The sequence below is a fragment of the Ornithodoros turicata genome, chromosome 10 (genome assembly GCF_037126465.1).
Source record: "Ornithodoros turicata isolate Travis chromosome 10, ASM3712646v1, whole genome shotgun sequence".
Lineage (NCBI taxonomy): Eukaryota > Metazoa > Arthropoda > Arachnida > Ixodida > Argasidae > Ornithodoros > Ornithodoros turicata.
Genome location: NC_088210.1, coordinates 2,174,113 through 2,198,363, shown reverse-complemented (window position 1 = coordinate 2,198,363; position 24,251 = coordinate 2,174,113). Strand labels below are relative to the sequence as shown.

General features: G+C 45.3%; 1 protein-coding gene across 5 annotated transcripts in view; it reads right to left on the bottom strand.

Annotated features, from left to right (window-relative positions):
- The window catches only part of LOC135370399 (zinc finger protein 883-like), a 33,278-nt gene that overhangs the window by 4,894 nt on the left and 4,133 nt on the right, over nucleotides 1-24,251 (bottom strand). For all 5 annotated transcript variants that reach the window (XM_064604138.1, XM_064604142.1, XM_064604141.1 and 2 more), the window contains one exon: nucleotides 21,868-22,020. In XM_064604138.1, the coding sequence (XP_064460208.1) occupies nucleotides 21,868-22,020 (153 nt within the window). The remainder of the gene's footprint in view (nucleotides 1-21,867; nucleotides 22,021-24,251) is intronic.

The following is a 24,251-nucleotide window of genomic DNA, read 5'->3' as shown; positions in this document are numbered from 1 at the left end:
AGTTGAGAGTCAGCCAATCAGGATCGTGATTTCAACGGCTGTAGACAATCAGGAAAGTGCTTTCAGCGGTCGTGTAGCGGTGAAGACGAGCCACCGTCGTCTGCGAGGTGTGATCGAACGCCCCCCGCGTTCAAAACGGGAAAACTTGGGGAATAAAGCGCCAAACTGTCTCAATCTTTCTCAAAAGTCATATCCTGGGAGTGCGTGTTGCACTTTTTGTCTAAATATTTAGCTCTGCAGGTTCCAGGTGAGCTGCAATCATTTGCGGGTTCTTGAATTTTGCGGAACGGTGAATCGCAATAGCAGACAAATTCTGACTATATATGACCAAGTAGCGAAGGAGGGAGAGGAGGCAATGCATAGGCTTTCTCTATCTAGGTGGCGTTGGTAGGGTGCAGGGTATAAAGTCCCTAGATTAGGAAGTTTAGCAGGGTAACCACACGTCCCATTTTAGAGGGACGATTCGCTGCCGTGTTTCTTTTTTTGTTCTTTTTTTGCGAAGCCGTATGTCGCGTTTCCGTGGAAATTGAACAGTCTCGAATCAGTATGAAGAGAAGAGTTGGAAGTTGAAGTTGGGATCAAAGACGGCATCGCAAACGAAAGAAAGGAAAAGCGCAACATCCCTGTGGAGCTCGAAATTATAAAAGCGCGTAAAAAACAAAAAGCTGGTAATCATCGACGAACATCGTCGTGGAAGGAAGTTGACATCCATCGACCAGAAGTATTATAGCCTTTCCCCAATCGGCAGTTTGAATTATTCTGAAGGCTGACGAGAAACAGTGAAGTCGCCCGACGGTGATGGCGCAAGCAGTAGAGTGCGCGTAATGCGAGAAGAACCGGAAGCGCGCGCATATGACCAGCCTGTTGTGGACCGAATGTTCTTCAACATCGACAGCACCGATGGAAAGAAGAAGGCCCACATTTGAAAGTAACACAGCATGGTACGAGGTACGTAGGACGCCATTGACCATCGAACTGGCTCCTGAAAGCAGGCTTCGTTCTGCCAGTCCAGGGGGTCGACGATGACGAAGTGATAGATTGGATTTGGCGACCATGAAACCCGACGCAGAAAAGGTGGACAGGGAGCTCAAACTCATGTTGAATTCCAATGGCAGAATCGGAGCAATTGGCAGACTCCCCATCGGAGCGGCTTGCTCTAGCCTAGAGCAATAAGTGACCCGAATCTGCGACTGAACACTCGCGCCCACCTTGGAATTCAGCCCTGGGCCAGTCTTCCTCAATGGATGACGGCCACAGATGGAGGAAGAAGAAGGTACCTATGTTCCGCTACAATCGCATGTTTGCAGCATGAAGGTCCTCCTAATCACCCAACGCTTCCCTGTTAATGTAATGACGAGACTTCATTGGGGGACTACGTTTGAAGAAACAGCCATGACCAATGACGCCATGGATGTAGTTCCGTATCGGGACCACTGGCTTTTTTTAAAGACAAAAGATTAAAAACAAAAATCACACGCTTTTACGTAAAAGAGGAGCTAATTAGTAACGAAATTAAACAGGAATGACCCTCGTATATTGCGTGAAACCTATAAAAATTAAATTTTACAGCCCGTTTCTTCAAGGCGATCTTCACTGAGGACCTTCTGATCGAACCCAAGGCACAGTCTCGACGCCCGCACCACCTAGTGCGTGTCTGGGGCGGGGCGCCCCAGAACCTCCCCCAATCTGTAGGACATAACCTGGACTAACCTCACTCAAGTGAAATGATTTAGCCCAATTCAACGACCCTACCTCTTTCATTCAAGATGGCAAGTTTCGTGTCCGTTAGGCTTAGCATTCCTGTGTTTCTTCAGCGCTAGAAGCGAACCTCCGCTCGCATCAATCTCATGGACGGGCCGATGACCTGAGAAGCTTCTGTATTTCCTCCTCTCCACCGACTCGTATTTTCTACAATGTTCGCCGCTGTGTATAAAAGCTTGTGAGCTCCCAGTCGGAGCATTCTTTACCTTAGTGCTGTTTGAGAGCTATCGCCAGTCCTCCTCAGGCAACCGCGGATGCGGCTGTAGAGCATGTACCACCAGTGGTGGGCAGTATCGCAGATACATGTCTCTTCGATACAATCTTTCGATACATTTTGTGTATCGGTATTAGGTATCGCGTGCCAAAAATGAGAGTATCGGAGTATCTGTATCGAAAATACATTTTTAGTGTATCGTGTATTTTAACGATACTCGATACTAAAAAAAAGACGCAAATATTGAGGCTGTTGTGAGACTTAGGGTCGGCGGCGCTCGCTCAGGCGGTAGTACAAGCCAGGCCGCAGCGGCGTAGACATGTCGACCATAAATTCGTTCGAAGCTTACGTCCGCGCGCGCGCTCCATCGTCAAGGTCGCCCGGAGAGGAGGCCCTGGGTCCTGCCCTGGGACGCGCTCGTAGGCGCGCTCGGCTTCTAGTTGGTTCCAGGAGAATCTCTCCCGTCTCTTTCTACGGCGGGCGCGCCGAAAACGCCTTACACAGGACCAACCTCACGGCTTCTGGAACTGCGCTGCCCGATGTCCCCCTCCTCAGTGCGCAAGAGCACGTCCACTTGACTTGAAGTGTGGATTCCGCGTCTGCCATGCGGAAAGAATAACCGCCGCCTTAGCTTGAGCACTGTAACCCGTTCTACAGCTCACAATTCACAACGGCCAACTAAGAAAATCAAGTCAGAGGCAATGTCAGATGTTACCGGGGAAGTACTGCAGTACCAAACGATAAAAGCAGCAGAAAAAAAGTTTCAGGATTATTCGTATGTATAGTCAAGTGCTCACAGACCGGTACGCACGAAGAACATTGTCTTAATTAATTGTTATTTTGCTAGGCTGCTGATTGATGCGATCGTTTCAACGTACCCATGGCTTCAGTCTAAAGTTCTAACAAGACTAGCTGCTTAGCCAGTGCAGCTTCATTAAATCCGTGCGGTCGGATACGTTCAAGCCCTGTCAGAAAAAGTGCGCTATAAAAATACACTAAAGGCTCTAGAAATAACGAATAAATGTTTTTACTTCCCTAATCATATTACCAGCTTTATTATATTGTTATTTCAGTGATGTAAACTTCGCGAACCATAACACCAGCTTTATTATATTGTGATTTCAGTAATATAAACTTCGCTAATCATAACACCAGCTGATTATATTCGGGATTTCAGTTATGTATCGAAGTATCGACGATACAGTACCGAGTATCTGTATCGAAAATCAATTTCGGTTCTGTATCTTGTATCGGTATCGGAAATACAATTTTTGAGGATATCGAGCATCGGCATCGAAGATACTTTTTTGAAGTATCTTGCCCAGCCCTGCCAGCAACACTGAAACCGGAGGGTAATTAGATGGACAGTTTTTGTCACCGCTTTTGTAAATCATAATAACCTTGGCTACTTGCATATTCTCGGTGGAAAATTGCCGGTATATACACAAATGCCTGCCTGCTTCCATCGTTTTTGGTGCCTGAGAATTTCGTCATTTCTCCTGAGATGTCATTCGCAAATTGTTAAAAATTGTAACGCATTCCACAACAGGGGCTCGTAACACGAAAGGTAACTGTCGGGATTCTTCTTATATACAAGTTGTCACTTCTTGTAGAAGTATTCTTTATTTCTTTGGGTTGATTTATTCGTTTATGTTAGCATTTAAGGAGATGTAGGGCACAAAAGAGGCATTCATCATCATAAAAGGGGAATAAAGAAAAGAAAGGTATACAAAGGCAAAAGGGAAACAAGGCAATGCATGTTGTTCATGAAAGTAAACCTTGGTTAGCAGTTGAGAGCCACTGCACGGGTGTCTCTTCATTGTCTATCTGTTTCTCTGCACTGTTCTCTCTTTTTTTTTTACGTTTCTAATGTGTCACCACACAACCCAACTCTTTTTACCCTCGGTCTGTTCACGCGTGCGAGTTTCAAAATGTCAAACACAAGTAAAATACGGCGGGAGACAGATTGCATCCGTAGCAGTAGCATGTGCTTCTTTGGGTGTCTGGGTCCAGGACATGAGATGGCCCAGGGCTGGAGCACTTTCACGTGTACGTGGCCTCTAAGCACTTGTGTGGTTGCCATCACAAGTGTGTCTTGGCTTCATGTTAAGCCACAGCTTTGTTGCTCTGGCTGAACTAGCTCTAGCAGCTTCTGCTCTAACCTTGTGCGTTCCTGCTGTACACGAACTCCGCAGCACAGAGGTTGCATTTGAAAATAGACCAAAATCCAGGGGACATCATGAGGAAAACTTACACACACTGGCTTAACGCAACAATGAAACAAAATGTAATATGACGTTTCTATGCCTGTTCGGGCATCATCATCAGAATGAAACAAGAACGGTACGCCATCCAAATTCTACTTGTAGCTCAGTCATGACCTTGTAGCAATCAGGTAGTGGCCCTTTGTGACTGTTACATGTGTTATCATCACGGTGAATGTGCCAAGATTCCAAAAATTTTCTTACCCCCCATCTATGCTCGTGTGCCACGGTCTTTGCATTGTGAAAGTCAAAAGAATGAGTATAACTATAACTATAAGTAAGTATAGCTAACTATAAGTAGAACTCGTATGGCGTACCGTTCTAGTTTCATTCTGATGATGATGCCCCAACAGGCATCGAAACGTCATATTACATTTTGTTTCACAGTTGCGTTAAGCCAGTGTGTGTAAGTTTTCCTCAGAGGTTGCATTTGTATGGTTTCACAACCATGTAGGTCTTCTGGTTACACTGCAGGTTTGTGCTGTGCCCCAGGTCAGGAGAACAGAGAATTCTCTTTTATGGCTTCTCACCCGTGTGTGTCCGCTTGTGGTGCTGTAGAATCCGCTCTGGCTGAACTCTGCGTGGCAGACATCGCACTTGTATTGCTTCTCGCCCGTGTGAGTCGCTTGTGAAGCTGAAGGTGCCCACTCAGGCTGAACTCCGCAGGGCAGACATCGCACTTGTATGGTTTCTTGCATGAATCTGTCCGCTTGCGCTGCTGTATGTTCCTGCTCGGGCTGAACTCTGCAGGGCAGACATCGCACTTGTATGGCCTCTTGTCAGTATGCTTCGCCACGTAGTTCGCGTCACTTCCAGACCACGAAAATGCAGAGAGACAGGTGTTGCACCCAGAACCCTTCTCTCCCATCTGAACATCCGTTGGAGGAGTGGTGGAACACTTTTCAGACTCACTGTGACAGTGTGTGTGTGTGTGTGTGTGTGTGTGTGTGTGGCATTCAAGGCTGGCTTTCGACATGCATGCAAGTGCACATGGCTTGCTCTGGTCTGTATGTCGCTCAGAGGGTTGGTCATTCATAGTGACTAGTGCAGTGCTGTCGGGCTGCAGTTCAACTGTTGTTGTGCTGATCTTGAACTGTGCATTTGAAGAAGTGCAGCCTGAGTATTCTTGATCAAAAGTGCCTCTAGGCTTGTCCTTAATATGGAGTGCATCAGTGCTGTTTCTTGCATCTAAAATTTCACAAATTGGACATTACAAGGGCATACCAGACGAGGAGCATCTCCGATTCCAGATTTTTGAAAAACTAGGTGGCACCACATTCACAAAGCGTTGCCAAGCCGTTTGCGTTCCAACTCCACAAATAATCCCCATTGTGCACGATTGAGGCCACAAGCTCAAACCGGCTCGCACCACCCTCCAGTATTTGCTGAGAGGTAAAGTGTAGGACTTTCAGATAGAACAACTTGAGCTTGATTTGGGACAGTCACAGTATTTTGTTTCGTTTCTTTTCTTGTACGAGTATTTTCGTTTTGTTGTCATATAATTAGGTTATGCTTATTTTTCTTGCGTCAGTGACGTCTGTACTCTGTTGCGCAATTTTTAGTAAATCTTCATTTTGCTCGAATACCTCAAAGCTGTACTTGTGCATACTGTGTACTTAGGGTTCTTCGTTTTCGGGTTAAACACGATTTTTCACGGTAGTTCCTCCCCGAACAACATTTCCAGAACTCGGGTAAAACCCGATATCTACCCGAAATCCTTGCGGTCCTCCAACTTGTCGTTCTAGGTAAATCGTCGAAAAAGTGGATCAACATATCAGCAAAAAGAGCTATTTGTGACCTATTTCTGCTCCTTTTATAATCCCATCCTGCAGAGGTAAAAGATGAGCTTTTGCGAAGCTCGGACAACTGTTTGAATACCGCTGTCATTCACTGCCCCAGTTTCGAGCAGAAATATAAAGATCAGGAGCAAGAGTTGGAATTGTGAAATGGGGGTTGGCAGCTATGAGTCCGAGCGCTAGTCAAATGCCAACTGAAGGAGTGATGAAATGGTCATGGAGAAGTTATTACATATGATCAGAGCTGGCTTGTCAGGATGGTTTCTCGGAGTATGTCAACTTGCTGTACTAGTGGTTCTATAATATGCTACTGCATGTTTTCAGATGCGTGTTTCGATCGCGCACACACTAATACATAAAAGGGATGGTGATCTTGCTCATTTTTACCCTATTCCTTAATTCGATCTCTATACAATTGATATCAACATTTGCATTCCTGTCACGGTCCAATTAATCGAAATTCACTGTGTTAGCAAATTTGCTGCTAAGGTCGAATTAACGGAAGTTTACTGGGTTATCAAAGCCACTCGTCCTCGTCTGGTTCCCCTACCCTTACAAAGAGTGGTATAGTTTTCCGGAGTCAGGTCAAAAGTTAGCACATCTTACCACTTTTCCATTAAATGGTAACATCCTGGGACCGCGACACCACAACAAACTGCAACGACGAAAGATGAAAGTCAGTGAAAAGGTTAGCCAGCTGTAGGACTCAAACCCACATCTTCTGGATTACCGGTCCAGTTCTGTACCAATTGAGCTAACACGCCTCCTCAGCGACTTTCAAGGGTGCGTGTTAGCTTAGCTCAATTGGTAGAGCCCTGGACCGGTAATCCAGAAGATGTGGGTTCGAGTCCTACAGCTGGCTAACCTTTTCAGTGACTTTCATCTTTCATCGTTCATTTCTTAGGCAATTTGAGGCTTTGTATATGTTTGTCCTTTCTTGTTCCAGCCTCAGAACACCAGCTCTCTTTAACAAACTGCAATTCACAGGAGAGCCATACATATGTCTGCATTAATAATCGAACTCGTCCTCCAGCACTTGCCTGCTGCAGTCTGGCACATGGATTAATGCGGCCAACGACATAGGGCACTGCTGAGCTCGCGTATGACAGAGAAGGATCACTTAGTTGGCCATGGAGTACGGGTACACCCGCATTTTACCCGCAGCGGTCGCGAATTCTTACCCGCAACTCGTTACGATATGCGGGTAACTGCGGGTATACCCGGACCCGCGCTCCCCAGTAAACCAGAGATATCCCAGGTACGTCCCACAAAGGTCGCACACGTCGCATATGTCCGCCACGTCTATGCGACGTTACCTGTACGTCCACAATGTGACTTTCAAAAATATCTTACTTTCTATATCCCTGGGACATCTCATACATGTAAAAAGAAAGGAGCAAGCGCGCATTATTTTTCGGACAGATCTAGGGCACGTGACCCCTAGTGGTATGACGTAAGCAAGAGGGAAGAGTTTACTACCTTATTTACCAAGCAATCACAGTATACACGGTAGCTTGAATTAAAAACACGATATTTGCCAAGATGGGGTGTCAGGAACGTTCACAGGTATACGCTGACGTCGTTTGCAGACTCACAAGCTAACTGCAAAGACGTTGTCACCGTTGCAAACGTCATACGCCACGCTACACTTGATGAACATACTCCAACAATTTGTATTTCAGTATAGCGACTGTGCGACAAACTGGTGGCGTCACGATGCGGCCTCCGGAGAAAGTACCTTGCGTGATAGCCGCCGGGTAGCCAGCTTTGTTTACATGTGAAGTGCGGGCGTCTTTTTTTGCCACACTGGAGCTGTTGCATCGCTAACTGTGCCAGCACCTAAAAGAACTCTTCATTAGGGACCAGATGTTTCATTTCTCGTGATTTCTATGCTTCCAATACCACCGAGGGCATTAGACTTGCAGCGAATAGCGTTCGTGACGTGCGTTCTACCCTTGCATGACGTGTGCACAACATGAGCGAATATATTCTATTTCCTTTGTTCTAGTTTCGATGAAACAGAATGAGGACCTGCAAAATGATCAATGATTTACACTTTCACGACTTTCACTTTCATGACTGTGAAACGCCGCTGGATACTGTATCTCTGTCAAATGCACCGACCAAACGGCAACCTATTTTGAGATAATGATTGAGGTGTTTTATCGCCAGCGCCCAGAGACGATATTGCTCGCAGTAATCTGGTTGATGAGTCTCACAGCGAGAACGGAAGCTCTACGTTGTCCAAAACGTTTAGTATTTACGCACCGACCACTTCACATCTCTCGTGCCGCAAGCCTACGGCGGTAGCCGATGTAAAAATTCATATAATTTCTTCTTTGAGAACCTCTTTAGCGTTATTCTGTCTGAAGATACTGGAAAAACTTCAGTACAAGTTCAGACAATAAGTTGTGACCCTACGCGTTTATTTGTATAGATAAAACGGACACACGATGTAGATTTCAGTGACGAAGCTATGTGTGTGCAAAGAGGACTACAGGAATACAAGACTCCGTCAAAACATGATATTGCAAATGGCTGGAGTCAGAGAAGTACACGTATATAGCGTTCGCTAGCAAGCCAGGATTTTGTGAGGCGTCAAATAACCATCCTCTCGGCGTATCACTTACAGGTGACGACGTGAGTGGCTCTTCTCCTTTCGCACTGTTAGATGCATTATAAATACGGTGGTTGCTTCTGTGCAGTTTGTCTTCATTAGCATCGTTCGTGCCCCAGAAAAGTTCCACATTATTTGCACTTCGAAAATTAGCCCTTCTAATTACGGCGGTCGCCACGCAAGCTACGGTTCCACTTGATAATGCATAGAACGGGCGGTGTGGTATCACGTCGGATACTTCCCAGACCGCCACTGGCGGCGCTGTCGCGACGGAGCAGCGCGCCCCCTTTAGGTGTCGCACGGTCCCTATATGCTCGTTCTGGTATCTCTTGAAATCCGCGTACGCGGTGGAAGGGCCAAAAAGGGTGCCTGCGTCTTATATGGTGAAAGGCAAAAGCACATTTATTAACGCGCGGTCTGCATTCGTCTTGGATTAGGGCCGAAAGGCCTCTGGGCTGCCATTTACCACACTAGAATACGCTTATGGTGCCAAAAACCTAGCCATAATGTAGCCTTGAAATAAAACATTGTTGCACATCCTATGAGAATGTGTGGCACCCCACTGCATAGTATATAGCACATTTCTGAAAGAACACATTTATAGCGATATGTGCAGATTTGAGAACATCCTGTGAATATCCAAATATCCCGAAGTTGACGTTCGTGGAATGTGGAAAACGTGGAACAAACCATAATCGCCAGGACGTACATGCGACGTCTACAGGCTCTCTGCAATGATCCATGGGATATCCAAACATCCAATTTGGGATATCAGGTGGACATCTCCTAGACATCTATGGTTTACTGAGCTCTACATATTCTTCCCTGAACATGGTTTACACTGGTGGTGACATGAAAGCACATTTGAGCCTTGTCCCAAACGATTTGCGGTGTGTTCTAAGTGCATGTAAATACATGTATCATACGTTGCTGCATATTTCCCTGCTCGTCACATATGACAAATCTGAACCATATTTCGCATTGCAAGCCGCCGATCAAATACTCTGCATCGTGTCATCTGCTTGCGATTCCTTCCCTGCGGGCGTCCATGCCACTCTGGTTGCGCTGAATGCAGCTTCTGCCCTCTCTGGCTGCCACAGAGAGTATGACGCGTCTTCTCTGGCGCCTACCGTTCACCTGCCACTTCAACGTCGTTTCCTTACGATGCCGAGATCTAAGCCATCGGTGGTGATGGTGGTGAAAGGGCTTGCCGTTGTCGGCCTCACGTATGTGGGCAACGTCACGACTGACGCCCTGGGGGAATGTGCGTCCTGGGCCGACTTCTAAGGGAACTGTGCCGACATATGTCTGAGAGCGTCTGAGGAAAACCCAGGAAAAACCCCAGACAGCACAGCCGGCACCGGGATTCGAACCTCCCTCCCAGTCTCGACGTGACATGGCCAGCACGACCTAAGCCATCAATTTCATGCCTTACAGGAGATGGACGACAGATAATCCAGATTTGTGCACCGACGGGAAGATATTATAGTTTGCAGGATTTGCGAGAAGAAGGTAAGAAAGGAGCACGCATGGAACATTCAACTATATAGACGAGCACCACGAAGTTTCATCCCTTGACTTTTACAAGGCATGAGCTCTCATGCATTGGGGACGATTACGAACGAGAATCTTTCGAACAAATAAGCGTAACTGGGGCACAATGTACGACGCGCGAAGACGCTTAATAACGACGCAAAAATCAAGGTCGTTCTTTACTATTTATTTACTTCACAGAACTTCAACTGTCACGGCAGTTTATGTTATATGACTCGATTTTTCCTTTTTTTTCTGTCTCTCATAGGTCAATGCAGAGAGCAAGTTCCAGGTGGACCAGCATGTAAGGTCGCACATTTCTGAAAAAGCGAAGGGGAGCAGAACTTCACAACCTCTACATCCCCACGCCGTGAGCTCTGGCCTTGAGTTTGAGGAATTTTGTGCGGACCTCTCTGAAGCCTTTGTCACAACCAATATATATTCCGTGGCGCAAACTCGAAAACCCGACATCAAGAAAATGCCTCGACAAGTATACTCACAGGAAGATACCAGCAGAATCAACTCTCCGCAAGAATTACCTGCCTGTGTTGTACGAGAAAGCCGTGAAGGAAGTAAGGTCTTCCTATGGAAACGGCCCAATGCGGGCGTGCTGCGGATGAGACGACGGACACTTGCGGTCTCTACGTAGCGCAACTCGTTGGTGGAAAACTTGATGATCATCAAAGGTCCAAGCCTTATCTGCTTGCGAGTTGAACACTCGAGAAAACAAACCACGGTACTGTAGCTAAATTCGTAAACGATGCTCTCAAGCTGCTCTAGCAGATGGGGGCAGAGAGAACTTTAGGATATGTTACGCAGGTGCAGCTGCGTACATGATAAAGGCTGCTGACACCCCGAAAGTTTTCTATCCAACCCTCGTGCACGTAACGTGTTCGGCACACGGCAGAGAAAGTTAGGGGGCTCTACCCACACGTCAAGAAGATAGTGTCAGTCGTGACGAAAATTTTTGTGAAGGCGCCAAGTCGAAGAGAAACATACCGAGCAATGATGCAAAACGTTCCACTGCCCCCTGAACCTGTTCTGTAACAAGATGAAGCACCTGGTTGGGGCAGTCGATTTCTATGGCACTCAATTCAGCGACTTGAAGGATGTGGCGAACACGTTCTCTTCCGAGGACAGCAGCGCTCTCTGAAAAGCCAGTGCTAGTTGTGGAGGTACAGTTAGTGAAAAGGCACTTGGTCTTCCTTGTGCGAGCCATCCGGAAGCTTGAAACGGGAGCACTCCTGCCCATGGAATCCTTGGATCCCACTGTGGTTATATTTCACTGCAACCCCAACATATCCGGTTAAATAAAAACATTACATTTAGAAACCAATCGGGTTGGTCACGGTGTGCGAGATCGCTTCATATACAGCTCGAGTTTTCACCACATATATGACACATTTTTACTGCATGCTTTGACCATGTTCAGTGCACAGATGCGTGCATGTTTCGTTACTTTTTAGCGCATATTACGGAAGGAGACCATTTTTTTCTTCCCTTGTCATTACTAAGGTTCATGGGAACTATACTTCTAGTCGTTGCAGTCTCCAGTCAACCCTCTCGGCACAAAAAAAAAAAAAAATTCTCGAGACTGAGGTCACGGTCCTTAATCTCTTATACCGTACACGATTCTCTTTCCGTGATTTCTCCCGAGATGTCATTCACAAATTGTTACAAATTGTAACGCATTCCACAACAAAGGCTCGTAACACAAGAGGTAACTGAGGATTCATCTTACAAGTCGTGACGTCATCTTGTAGAAATATTCTTTTATTTCTTTGGGTTAATTTATTCGTTTATGTTATCAGCTGAGGAGATCCATGGCGTAAAAGAAGCATTCATCATCACAATAAACAGGAATAAATAGAAGGTTAGCAGTTCAGAGCCACTGTTTGGGTGTCCCTTCATTGTTTGTTTGTTTTACATTTCACATGTGTCACCACCCAACCCAAATCCTTTTTATCCTCTGCCTGTTCATGCGTGCGAGTTTCAAAATATCCCACAGAAATAAAACACGGTGGGGTACAGACTGCATCCATACAATGTTCCCCTATCTGTGCATTAGCATGTGCTTATTCAGGTGTCTGCGTCAAGGATATGCAACACCCAGGACTGGTGCACTTTAACGTGCACGGCCTCTAAGCACTTGTATGGTCGCTATCCCAAGTGTGTCCTGGCTACATGTTAAGCCGCAGGTTTCGTGCTCTGGCTACACTAGCTCTAGCAGCTTCTTCTCTAACTTTGTGTGTTCCTGCTCATGAACTCTGCAGTACAGAGGTTGCACTTGTATGGCTTCACATCCATGTAGGTCTTCTTGTTACACTGCAGGTTTGTGCTGTGCCTCAGGTCTGCAGAACAGAGGATGCTCTTTTATGGCTTTTCACCTCAGGGTGTCTGCTTGTGATACTCTGCAGGACAGAGAGCGCACTTGTATCGCACTGCAAGTTTGGGTTGTGGATGAACACTGCAGGACAGAGGTTGCAATTTTATGGCTGCTCACCCGTGTGTGTTCGCTTGTGACGTGGCAAGGTTGCACGCTATCTGAACACTGCAGGACAGAGACGGCAGTTGTATGGCTTCTCGACTGTGTGTGTCCACTTGTGCTACTCTAGGTTTCCGCCCTTGCTGAACTCCGCAGGGCAGACAACGCATTTGAATGTCTTCTCGTCCGTGTGTGTCCGCTTGTGCTGCTGTAGGTTCCCGCTCAGGATGAACTTTGCGTGGCAGACACCACTTGTATGGCTTCTCGCCCGTGTGTGCCCGCTTGTGCTGCAAACACAGTGACATTGCAAACATGTGACATGCGAGGCTGGGACATGCATGCAAGTGCAGATGGCTTGCTCTGGTCTCTATGTTGCTCAGTGCATCGATCGTCCATAGTGACTAGTGCGGTGCTGTTCAGCTGCAGTTCAACTGTTGTTGTGCTGATCTTGAACTGTGCATTTGAAGAAGTGCAACCTGAGTATTCTTGATCACAAGTGCCTCTAGGCTTGTCCTTAATATGGAGTGCATCAGTGCTGTTTCTTGCGTCTGAAATTTCACAATCTGGACAATACAAGGGCATACCAGACGAGGAGCATCTCCGATTCCAGATTTTTGAAAAACTAGGTGGCACCACATTCACAAAGCGTTGCCATGCCGTTTGCGTTCCAACTCCACAAATAATCCCCATTGTGCACGATTGAAGCCACAAGTTCAAAGCAGCTCGCACCACGCTCCGGTATTTGCCAAGAAGTGAAGAGTAGGACTTTCGGACGGAACCACCTGGACTTAATTCGAGACAGTCACAGCACTTTGTTTCTTTTCTTTTCCTGTATGAGCATTTTTGTTAATATGTTTATTTATGTTTAAATATGCACGGTTATATCTCTGCCATCATGTGACTGTGAACGTGCAGGAAGAGCTTCCGAGCCATTATGCACATTTGACACAGCTGAGCCATTCCAGCCAAAACTAGCCAATGTTGTACTAGCTCAGCCCTCTCGAGTAGACTGGAAAAAAAATCGTTCGTATTTCGTTACTGGCGTGCACGCTGAAGATAAACTCTCTTTTTCGCCACCCTCGCCATGGCTTTGGCTCATTTGCATATTGCCATGAATCATCTTCGAGAAACTTCCAGGGCAGGCACGAAACGGTACATCCCATCCCGGCGCATGGTGAAGAAGAAGCAAGAAGCTTCCAGACATCGCCTGCTGCACGTGCTGTTTCTAGACTTTTCGGCGCGACGCTTAAATGCTTGTGCGCTCCAAGCTGGACCATTCATGCTTTGGACTCAGTTGTGTTAAGATAGCTATCACTCTTGTGTTTTTGCTACCAAGTAATTTAATAAACCGTTTGCTGTTTATTCGACGACTCGCCGGCCCATTTCGCTTTGTGACAATATCAAAATTCGAGGATGGTTATTTTCACGCAGGTGCGTGTTTCAGAATCTGTTAGACTTTAAGTACGGCTTGCAACTAGGATGGTCCACTCAACCTGCCCTGACGCTTGTGCATGAAATCCCGATTAAAAAGTTAACCCCTTGAACTTTTTGGAAAATATCTAATTTTGTTCACTAAATTGGTAATTTTTTGTCTTCGCAGTACGTGGCATTCCATAGATGCTGGCGCAAAAATTTCTGCTCTATATAAAGAGATGGTAGAGATATTACATTCTGCAGAAAGGTGACAGAGAGAATACACAAATGTAGGAAGCTCAAAGTATTCGGTAAATTCATCAACCCCCGAAATATCGAAATGCTTCCTAAATGCCCCTGAGAATGAACAGAGGGGGAACATGAATGAGAGGGGGAATGAACATGAATGGGGACAGAGGAGGAGCAGACGGCGGGTCATTTTTTTTGTTGACAGAACGCTAGTGATGGCTGCTTGCTAAACCAGCCACACTGTCATCGTCCTCTTTGCCCAAAGAGCCCAGACGCTCCAAATCACCGCTTTCGTCTCTGCTTCCCGGACACATATCGCTGGTGTCAACGCCCAAGTCGTCGCAAATCTCGTGGTAACTTTGTTTTTATGACAAACGGGATGCATGAGAGGTTAAAAACTGTTTAAAAACCGGCGCTGTCAGCTCACGTTTTTCGCTTCAAACGGCGACACGAAGCTCACTCCAAGACATACAGTGCTGCCCCCTACACCCTTGCAGAACCAGAACATAGCGTGGACGAGTCACATTTTTCCAAAGCAATCAAACGAAAGCTGTTTTTCTGAAGACAATCGACGCTCGTGCAGAGCAGTTAAGGGGTCGAACTTCGAGAACGAGTCAGGGAGGTTCAATCATCACCAGTCAGGACTCATGTAGAGAGACACCACCTCCTATACAAGCACAAATAATCTCAGGCTCCTACGAGCACGCTAACCGGCCAAAATGTGCTCTCTCCTTAAAGGGAGACTTTGGAAGGATTAAAAAAAAATTAGGTGAGCATCATACCGAACACTGACCGCTCCCTCGATACCGAATACAACATTCGCATTCATTTTGTGCGAGTAATTAATTCGTAAATGATGACAATACCAAGCCAAAACCTGCATGCAAAGCACACAGCGGTTTGCACAAAGGAAAATACTGTGACGTCACCCGGCATTGTCGTCTGCTACGAAGCTTGCATTCTTCAATGCAGGATGACGTCGGCAGTGTTGCTTTCAGCGCCCTCTTGCTTCACAGAGGCGAAGCGCTCACATCGTAATAATTCGTTAGAATAAAATCTGCGCACTTTGGGAACGCGATATTTTGTCTGTACGTTGCTGACACCGCAAGGGTTACTGCTGTGTCACAATCGTTGTGGTAAATTTTGTTGCGGTGTCCCACTTTAAGCTCTTACCACGCCACCCAAGTTGTTCTCATTCATTGTGCCCTTCGAGAAGATAGATGGACCCTTCCACTTCGACGCTTCCAACACCAGGCAAAGAAAATGCAGCAGCACCATCTACACGTCACGAGGATGTGCAGGACGAGCAACACTTTTTCACGTTTTCTGGTGCCCCCAATGTTCGAGAAAATTAAACCTTAACGGGGGCTTATATCGTACATACGCAACACTAAATTTTATTTTTACTTATGAAATACTACAAACCCTAAAAGGGTCCAAGTAAGAGAGGCGCAAAAAGTCCAAAATAATTTACAATGAGGCACATATAGTATCACATCATGTAACAGCGTTTAGGTCTTTCACAAATGCCGTGACAGAACGGTGTGAGACCTGAGCAGATGAGAGTGAATTCGATTCTTCGACGGTTCGAGGAAAGAACGATTATCTAAAGCGGTTAGTCCTGCACTGGAATGCTTTGAGTGTGATGAGCTGACGGCTTAGAGGTGTTGATCTGGGTGCGTGTGGAGTGATGTAGTCACAATGATGAATTCAAAATTGACCACTGAGTAATTGAAAAAGGAACTGGAGCCTATGTGTCGTTCTACACTTCCAGCGCTATTAAGCCACTCTGTGCGTGAAGAACAGTAACTGAGGTGTGACGATGGTAAAACTTGAACATAAAATGTAACCCTCTCCTTTGAACAGATTCAAGAAGTCGGATATTCGCAATGGTGTAAGGGTCCCAAACAATATCACTACATTCCAAAATAGGACGGACTAATGTTACGAATGCCATTAACTTAGTGTGACTTGTTCATTCACGAAAATGACGTTTAAGAAACCATAATTTCTTGTTAGCCTTCTTTGTTATGTATCGGATGTGCTTACTCCAGCGCAAGTCTGATGTAAGAAAAACTCCCAGGTATTTGTATTCGGAGACGCTTGAGAGATCCATTGAATTAATACAATAATCGAAGGTGAGCGGTTTCCTTTTCCGAGTGACACTCATCACCACACACTTTTTTATGTTAAAGTAGCACAGAAGGCATTTTTAACACCTTGTTTTCTTCCTACAAAAACTGTTAAGTAGGCCACCAAGACGCACCGTGCGAAGTAATTCACACCACAGAGTCATAATTATTGCAGTAATTGAATTCACGTTCTCGATCTTGGTTTTCATTTGCAGTCATCTGGTGGAAACTTTGAACAACACAACCTGAAGTTTCAAATTAAAAGGAAACACTGGTCCAGGACATCTACTTGAAAGAAATTCACATTAATACAAGTGCTATTTCATCTGTTTCGGCGTTTGTCGATGTTGTTCTCTTAGTGCGGGCCACTGTCACCGCCGCCATCTTGCCAACCCGGAAGCGGCAGTACGAATACCGAGAAGGAGAGGGTGAAAGGAAGCCTCTGCGCCTGCGCCAAACCTCCTTGAAGTGTGTGTAATCATGTTCACGAACGGGGGACAAGTGTGTGCGTTGTTAATCACTGTCGCCGAGACTCTTTTTGTCCGCACGTGAGAGCGATCACAATCGCTGCCTAATCATGATTGCGCACGATGTGGATCGCGCATCAGTGCGTTTTGGGTATCACACTTGATTCCTTCGGTCACATGCATGGTTACCCTTCGCAGTTAGAAACGCAACATATGCGGTGAAAGTCTGCAAGAATTGCCGTAACGCGAAGTTGGATAAAGGACCTCCACGTGCGCGCAGCCAACTCACCCAATTTTCCACCGAAGAGAGCATAAGTTTACCCCATTTGATTACGATACTGACTGGTACAGAAAATCTGATAGCTGTATACCAGAGTTGTCGTCCAAAACAAGCTGTTTGCAAAATCGCCATGTCGGATCATATCAACGAAGAAGAACGGCGCAGGTAGAACACTGTCAACGAAAAAGTACAACGTCCGCACCTTTGTTAAAGGGACCGAAAAGTGAAAAATAACCCCCATATTTTTGCCCACTGTCGTGCACAACATCGTTGTTTGATAAGATACAGAAAGCATTACTTCTCAATTCCGCATATTTTTTACGTATAAATATTTTGAAGATTGCCGGAACATGGACGGTGCTGCCAGCGAACGGCGAAAAAGAGCAACTTGGGTTTCAGGTCCAGGGCTCCCAGGGATTGGTCAACCCTTACCACGTGAGAGTTAATTTTGTAGAGAACAAAGCTTACGCACATTATCTTACAGCTAAACGCCATTTTAAAAATGACGCTCACTTCCATAGCTTTTACGTTAATAAAGCATTCAGCTACTTCGCCGCTACGAGCTACGATCCGCCGCGCCATCTGCAAGGTCGTCTGTGTTATCGCGTTTATTGTTTACATCGTGGGTGGTCGTGTTGGTCGCGCGAAGAAATGTTGAAGAGATGACATGTTCGTGGTTGTTGTGTCAATTATTCGAGAGGCCTACATGTGCCTGGTGTAGTTTTGGTGTTCGGGGATGCAAAAATCATGTTCGTTCACCATCGGCGGCGGGCGTTTTCTACCACAAGATTCAAGAAGAGAGTGCGCGAAAACGAATGTGGTTCGAAACACTCGGTTATTAGATGTAGCAGTCGTGTCGTGTGTGCTGAGCTCATCTTGCTGCCGATGACTAAGAAGATGCCGTAGAAGGCGAATTGCGAAGACGTCCGAAGGAAACTGCCGTTCAGTAACCAGTGATTTTGCTTCACCGAGGTGACGAGTTCAACACAACGTCTTAGGTATGTACAGGCGTCACACATGTATAAATTATAATATAGCGACGACGTATTTCATTTAACTTATGTTATCCTACTTGACCCGTACTCAACATTGTCAACATCAACAAATTTAATTTTAGGGGCCTTCCACTGTTGAAGTGGCTCAAAACTGTTTCGTGTGTGTGTGATCCAGGCACTGACATGACAGAAATAGCTGAAAACAGGTATGCAAAGTCCACAGATTGAAGCACTAGATTTGTTACGTGTTGCAGACATTGTGACATTTTTTTTAGTCTTTGGACAGGTGCAGAACATTAGTATGACGTCAACAAGGGGAGAAGAAACTGGTGAGAACTACTAGCTTGTTTGAAGGGTACAAGAATACTTCCTGTTGAGATGTAGTTATGACTTTATGAATAAGGAAAGCTAATTAATTTTCTAGAGATGCATCCTCTACACTTGAATGCCCAGTGAAACAGCAAACGTTCATTGTCTTTGAAGTCCCACTACTGGAATTGTTCAATGTGTGTCAGAGCTGCAGTGAGCCATGCAAGGTTACCACATCATATTGGTCCTAAATTTGCAGAGTTCCCCTATCTCGGACGCAACTGTCATTTCTCTTTATTGCTGTTCCGATCCTACCTTCTCAGAGATTAATGTGGTTCACCATACGCTGCATGGGTACTGCCTTTCTCTATACTCATGCTTTCGGTTTCTTGTTCTGTTGAATAAATCTTCACTTGAGTTTGAGAGCTATCATGCTGTCTACTGTGTTTGCCCCTCATCTATATTGATGTGCTGTAATGGTATAGCACATCGACATGCCAACAACCTACCAAACAACCTTGCTTAGTCCTACTTTTGGATGGAAACTACACGATGTGGTAACATCTACATATATAAAGTTTTAATCGACGGAGATTTGCTGTTTTTGTACAACCTTCATTGTACATTTCTTTTGTCTCACTTAGCGTGCCTGAAGAAATGTTCTGATCTTCATCAAGATGACAGGTCATTGTTCGATCTGCAGCATTATTGTTCCTGTAATCTTTTCACCAACAGGGAACACTAAAGTGAACAAATGGTAAAATATAACTAGCTTGTTAAATTCAAAAGGGAAAGACGAAACTGTTTATACTGCTCTTGTTTATTTTGTTGCAGGTTTTACAACTCTATCAAGTACGTCAAAACATCAGAGGGCAGGAAGTCCTACTCCTGTTTTCTACTACTGTTTCCTAAATCCCTGGACAATAAAAAAGAAAGATATAGTTCGAGTTGTGACAAAATGTTGCTTCTGCTGTTATATTATATTTCAATTGTAGTGTACACTGAAGCCAGTTTCAATTTGCCGGGCAGTAAAAAGTACTTTACAAAAGTACATCTCAATTACAGTAACAGAGAACTTATGCAATAAATTATTTAGCCATTTTGGAGTACTATGCACACCAATGGTGCATGGTTAACTTTGAAACCAGATCAAGGGTTAATAATACTTGAAGTCAGCCCTCAAGTCCTTCTTTACAAATGTTGGTGATGTCTAATGGGTGACGTGATAATGAATCAGTTACAAGTACTACTCCGTTTAGCAAAACAGAGTTAATTAAGTGTTAGATCCCAATCTTGGTTCAATTATTAGTTGACATTTGGAAACGTGGTCACTAAGAAGTATACTAAAAGGTTATGAACACAGTTTAGGTGAATGACGCTGATGAAAATTATCTTACTTACTCCTCTCATGAGACTCAATTGAGACATGAGTATAACCTACAAATACATCTATGCCCACAGGTTACTTAACCCTTCAGGAACAAACTAGTAATTATAATATGCTGTTCCTGAAGAAATAAGGGTTTTCCGTTCAAGTAGCGCGTAAAGACCACACGGCGCTGCCGGGTTGCCATGCTCTCCGGTTTCTCGGATGTATGTAAAAGACACTTGCAGTACTTCGGTGTCAAGGCACAGTATTTCGAAATATTCGTTAGTTCTGATGCAATCGTCTGTCTGCTTTTTACACGCATTCTCTACCCCTCGGCAACAAAAACCGTAGTATCCATCCGTAGTATCCGTCGGTTTGCATTTCACACATGAACACCTGCACGACGAAAAAACAGCGCTTGTTTCGGCTTACACAAGTGCTTCTCCCTCATACATGGAAATTCCACAAAGCAGTTCATGTTCACGGCACGGTGAGCTACTGCTGAGGACGAATGCGACTCCGATTAATCTCTGGACGAGGAATCTTCTGCTGCGAAGAACACACTTTCCAGCACGCTAACGCACGAACAACAGTTCTGTGTGAGCGACAGTTCTCGAATGCGGAATTCCAGCGCACTCATGTCCAAGAGGCTCGACATTTTCGCCATAGAAAGTGGTCACAAATGCCCACTGCCATTTTCGTTTTCGCCGGATTAGCGCCCGGAAGTGCGTGTATTACATGCGTCCTCGACAGATGGCGCGGGGTCATGCAATTGTTGACAGACTGCTCGGTTTCCTACTAGGTCCCTGGACATGCAATTATGGAAAATTCGATTACAGAAAAACTACAGCGATTTCAGCGGAGTTCTTTGATATTTGAACTTTTGAAGGTTCAAGCTTCTCGCTGAACATAAAGTTTTGATAGGTTTATATTCACTTTTCGGTCCCTTTAAGAGTGCAAAAGCATATTAACCAGCTCTCAAGCTAGATTTGAGCCCGCCAGCTCGGCTTTGAGCCAAGACTTTTTCCCGAGGACAACATATGTACCCAGTGATTCCGTGTGAGGCTCTCCATCCCATGCATCCTTTGAGATTGACGACTTCGTCCAGTACTCGTCATCCAATGCCAAAGACATCATCATTCTCACCATCGGAACTGCATCGTCCACCAGGACGCACCTCAACCGCGGACAATCCATTGACGCGTGTTTCGGTGGAGACACGCAACCTTCTGCCATCTCAAGTTTTGGAAGTCCTCCGAGTACGTGCAATTTCAGGTCGATCCGCGTTCTTTTCCCCGGTAAAACACGCCCGGGAACCACAGTAGCACAGAGCGAACCAGAAAAAAACAAAACAAAAAGCTTAAGGGGGATTGAACAATGTGGAGAGGGAACATCCTCCTCTACTCTTATCGAGCCCTATCTAACACCAGGCAGTCGTGCGCGGATGCGTCTTATTGTCCATCGGGAGATATCTGATCGATATATGCATTATGCAGACAGACGCTTTCACGGCTATCGTTATATTGATGTCACATTCACACGTGCTCCAACGGGTGAGATGACAGGAACCAGCAATTTGATCTTCGTATTGGAGGTACCGTTATCTCAAAGATCGTAATCACAATAAGTAATCAACGTAATAATAATAAACGTAACAATAAATGGGCTCAGCTGGTGCGTGACGAGCAGAACACTGAAGGTTTCCGTTGCATCCCTGTTTCTTGACCGTACGATGCCATGCGGTTTGGTGTTAACTAATATCCCTGTCATATGGGCAGTCTCCAATGGCCATTGGGAACATGCGCAGCGCCACCAACGCATGGACTTTTCAAAGAGCATCGCATCTAACCGACTCTCAATGTTTGACTGGTTACACTCGGTGGTACTACACACACGTTGAATGGCTGTTGGTCTCAATGGTTATTGAAGACTGCTCATGTGTAACAGCCTGGGTATATATGTAAATCCCCATTTTGTATTTACCTTCTGATGCTGAATGACAACTGTGTCCCATCTGGTCCTGTTCTGTCAAGACTGCAATGTTGTAAGGCTCTGTCTTGACTTCTATGATTGGATGTTCATTCGAAGAATCCTCTCGAGGTTCTTCTTTAATGTGACATGTCCCAGACGTCACTCCTGCAATAAAACGAAAACGGAAGAAGTAAGCCACATGACAAAGCTCATATGACGGTTTACCTCCACAGCCTTTTTGAAACTAATCACACTCTCTTGTAACCTATCCGTACACATCGCATACAAAAACGTCAGTCGACAAAACTAGAAATACTCTGTGACTATACGGGGTGAGATAGCCAGATGTATGACATCTTTCTAAGGCCCCGCTCACACGTGCCAGCTTTCTGCTCCGACTCGAGCCAACCTCTCATGAGCAACTTCGAGACAGTGTTCCAACACCTGTGTTCACGCGCTCCAACTCGGTAGCTCCGCCCACAACCGTACAGCAGTCCAATGATGTGGATTCAAATCCAATTGGTCGTGCTTTTTCATCAACTGCATTATTGCAACCTAATTCAGTTTACTTTGCAAAAAAGATAATCATTATCTTAAAGGGGCACTAAAATGCAAAAACAAGTTCACTTCAAATTACGTTGCACGCTATGTCAATTTCGTACTTGTTATCATAATTCGGAAGTTTGATTCCATTATGGAGCTACTATTCAAATTATGCCGGCCTCTTTCTTGCTTTGGCGCTAAGCAGTGAAGGTTGTTTCAGCTTGTGCATCTGTGTTTTAAGCCCATGCCTGCATCTGCCACGCCATGAAGCAGTCTCTGTGAAAAACATAGTTCACGTTGCAAGGCGAACTGGCATCGCTGTTCGAAGGATGTGAAGATAAATGTTGTCAGTGGAACACCTGCAAGAACTGTTGTAGGCTACAATTTGAGTGAGCTGGTATTGGAACATGAAGCAGTACGCATCATGCCACGCATACACGGAACACTACAATCGGACCCGGTAGGTATGGCCACGATAGGTATGCACGCTCTTCTCCTGCTGTCTCATTGGATGCAGCCAATCTTTGCCTCCTGGGGATCCCATTCGTTGCCATCAAAGCCGGCTCTGTTTTCAATGTGCTTTTCTTCTAAACGGTAGCGCTGTGTCAACTAATTTTGCCTGCATTATACCAATTGAAACACGGACTTTCATTCGAGAACAAGTTGTTTTTGCATTTTAGTACCCCTTTAAGAGAATGCCTACAGATATGTTTCTTTGGCATTAGTGGAGAAAAAAATGAAATGATCTCTCAGCTGTATCTGCAGGAGTTGAACCCATGCCTGGTAGTTCGGCGCAAACGAAATCACATTACACCATTGGGAGTCACGTGGCAATGCTTCTCTTGCTGATTGGTCGATTGGCACAACCAACTTTTGAAGTTTCTGCTCAGTGACCAATCTCCACTAACTCCAGTTGCTGGTCCCGTCTCACTGCCACCAGCTCTGAAGCTGGCCTGTGTGAGCGCTGCCTTACAAACATGTGTCATACTACTATTATTACAATAATAATATTAATAATAATTTTGTACCTTTATATCGTAAGCAACTACGATAATGAGTAGAGCCCGGATATTAGGCAAAAAAAAATTTCTGTTAGGCTCAAAATCGCGATTTAGGCACGAAAAATGCCATTATTGGCACGGCACTATAAATTAATTTTTTCCAGCTGTAGCAATTGCGCAAAAAGAAAGTGAACAAATCGGTTTTATCCACAGCAACAATACCATAAATGGCAGTTGTGACTGCTTTCCTTATCTTTTGCTGCACGAAATGCAAAACTTATTGGTCCTACTATGGTCACGAGGCTTCTGGTCATTGCCACCTGTTCCACAACACTTCACAGGAGGACTTGCAGGATGTACCGTTATCTCGGCGTATTAGCCACAGCTTACACGCGATTTTTTTTCTTACAGGCGCTCTGCGGCTTATCCACTGGAATGACGTTGAAATAGATCATGTAAGAATAAAACGCTCAAAAAGAAATCTACTCGCAATATAAATCATAAGAAAATCCACACTGCTTAAATAAACTCTGAAAAATAAACTTTGAAGAATGAACACCTTCGAAATAAATCTTTTAAAATCCACCGTCCCTAATTGGTGGGCAGCCGGCGGCTCTTCGTCCGCCGCGGAAAATAGTGCGCTCATTGCGCTTGGATCGGGCCGAGGCAAGAAGTGTTACTGAGGATCTCGCCCCACCGGAATTAGGTTGTCTGTCTGTATGTGACACGTGTTGCCAACTTAGAGGGGCGATGTTGTCTGGTTTGGATGCTGGCAAATTTTTTTTTGGTCGTGTATCTTGGCCAGCTTTATCTCTCTCTGTCTGTCCTTTTCTTTCTTTCTGTGTGTGTGCA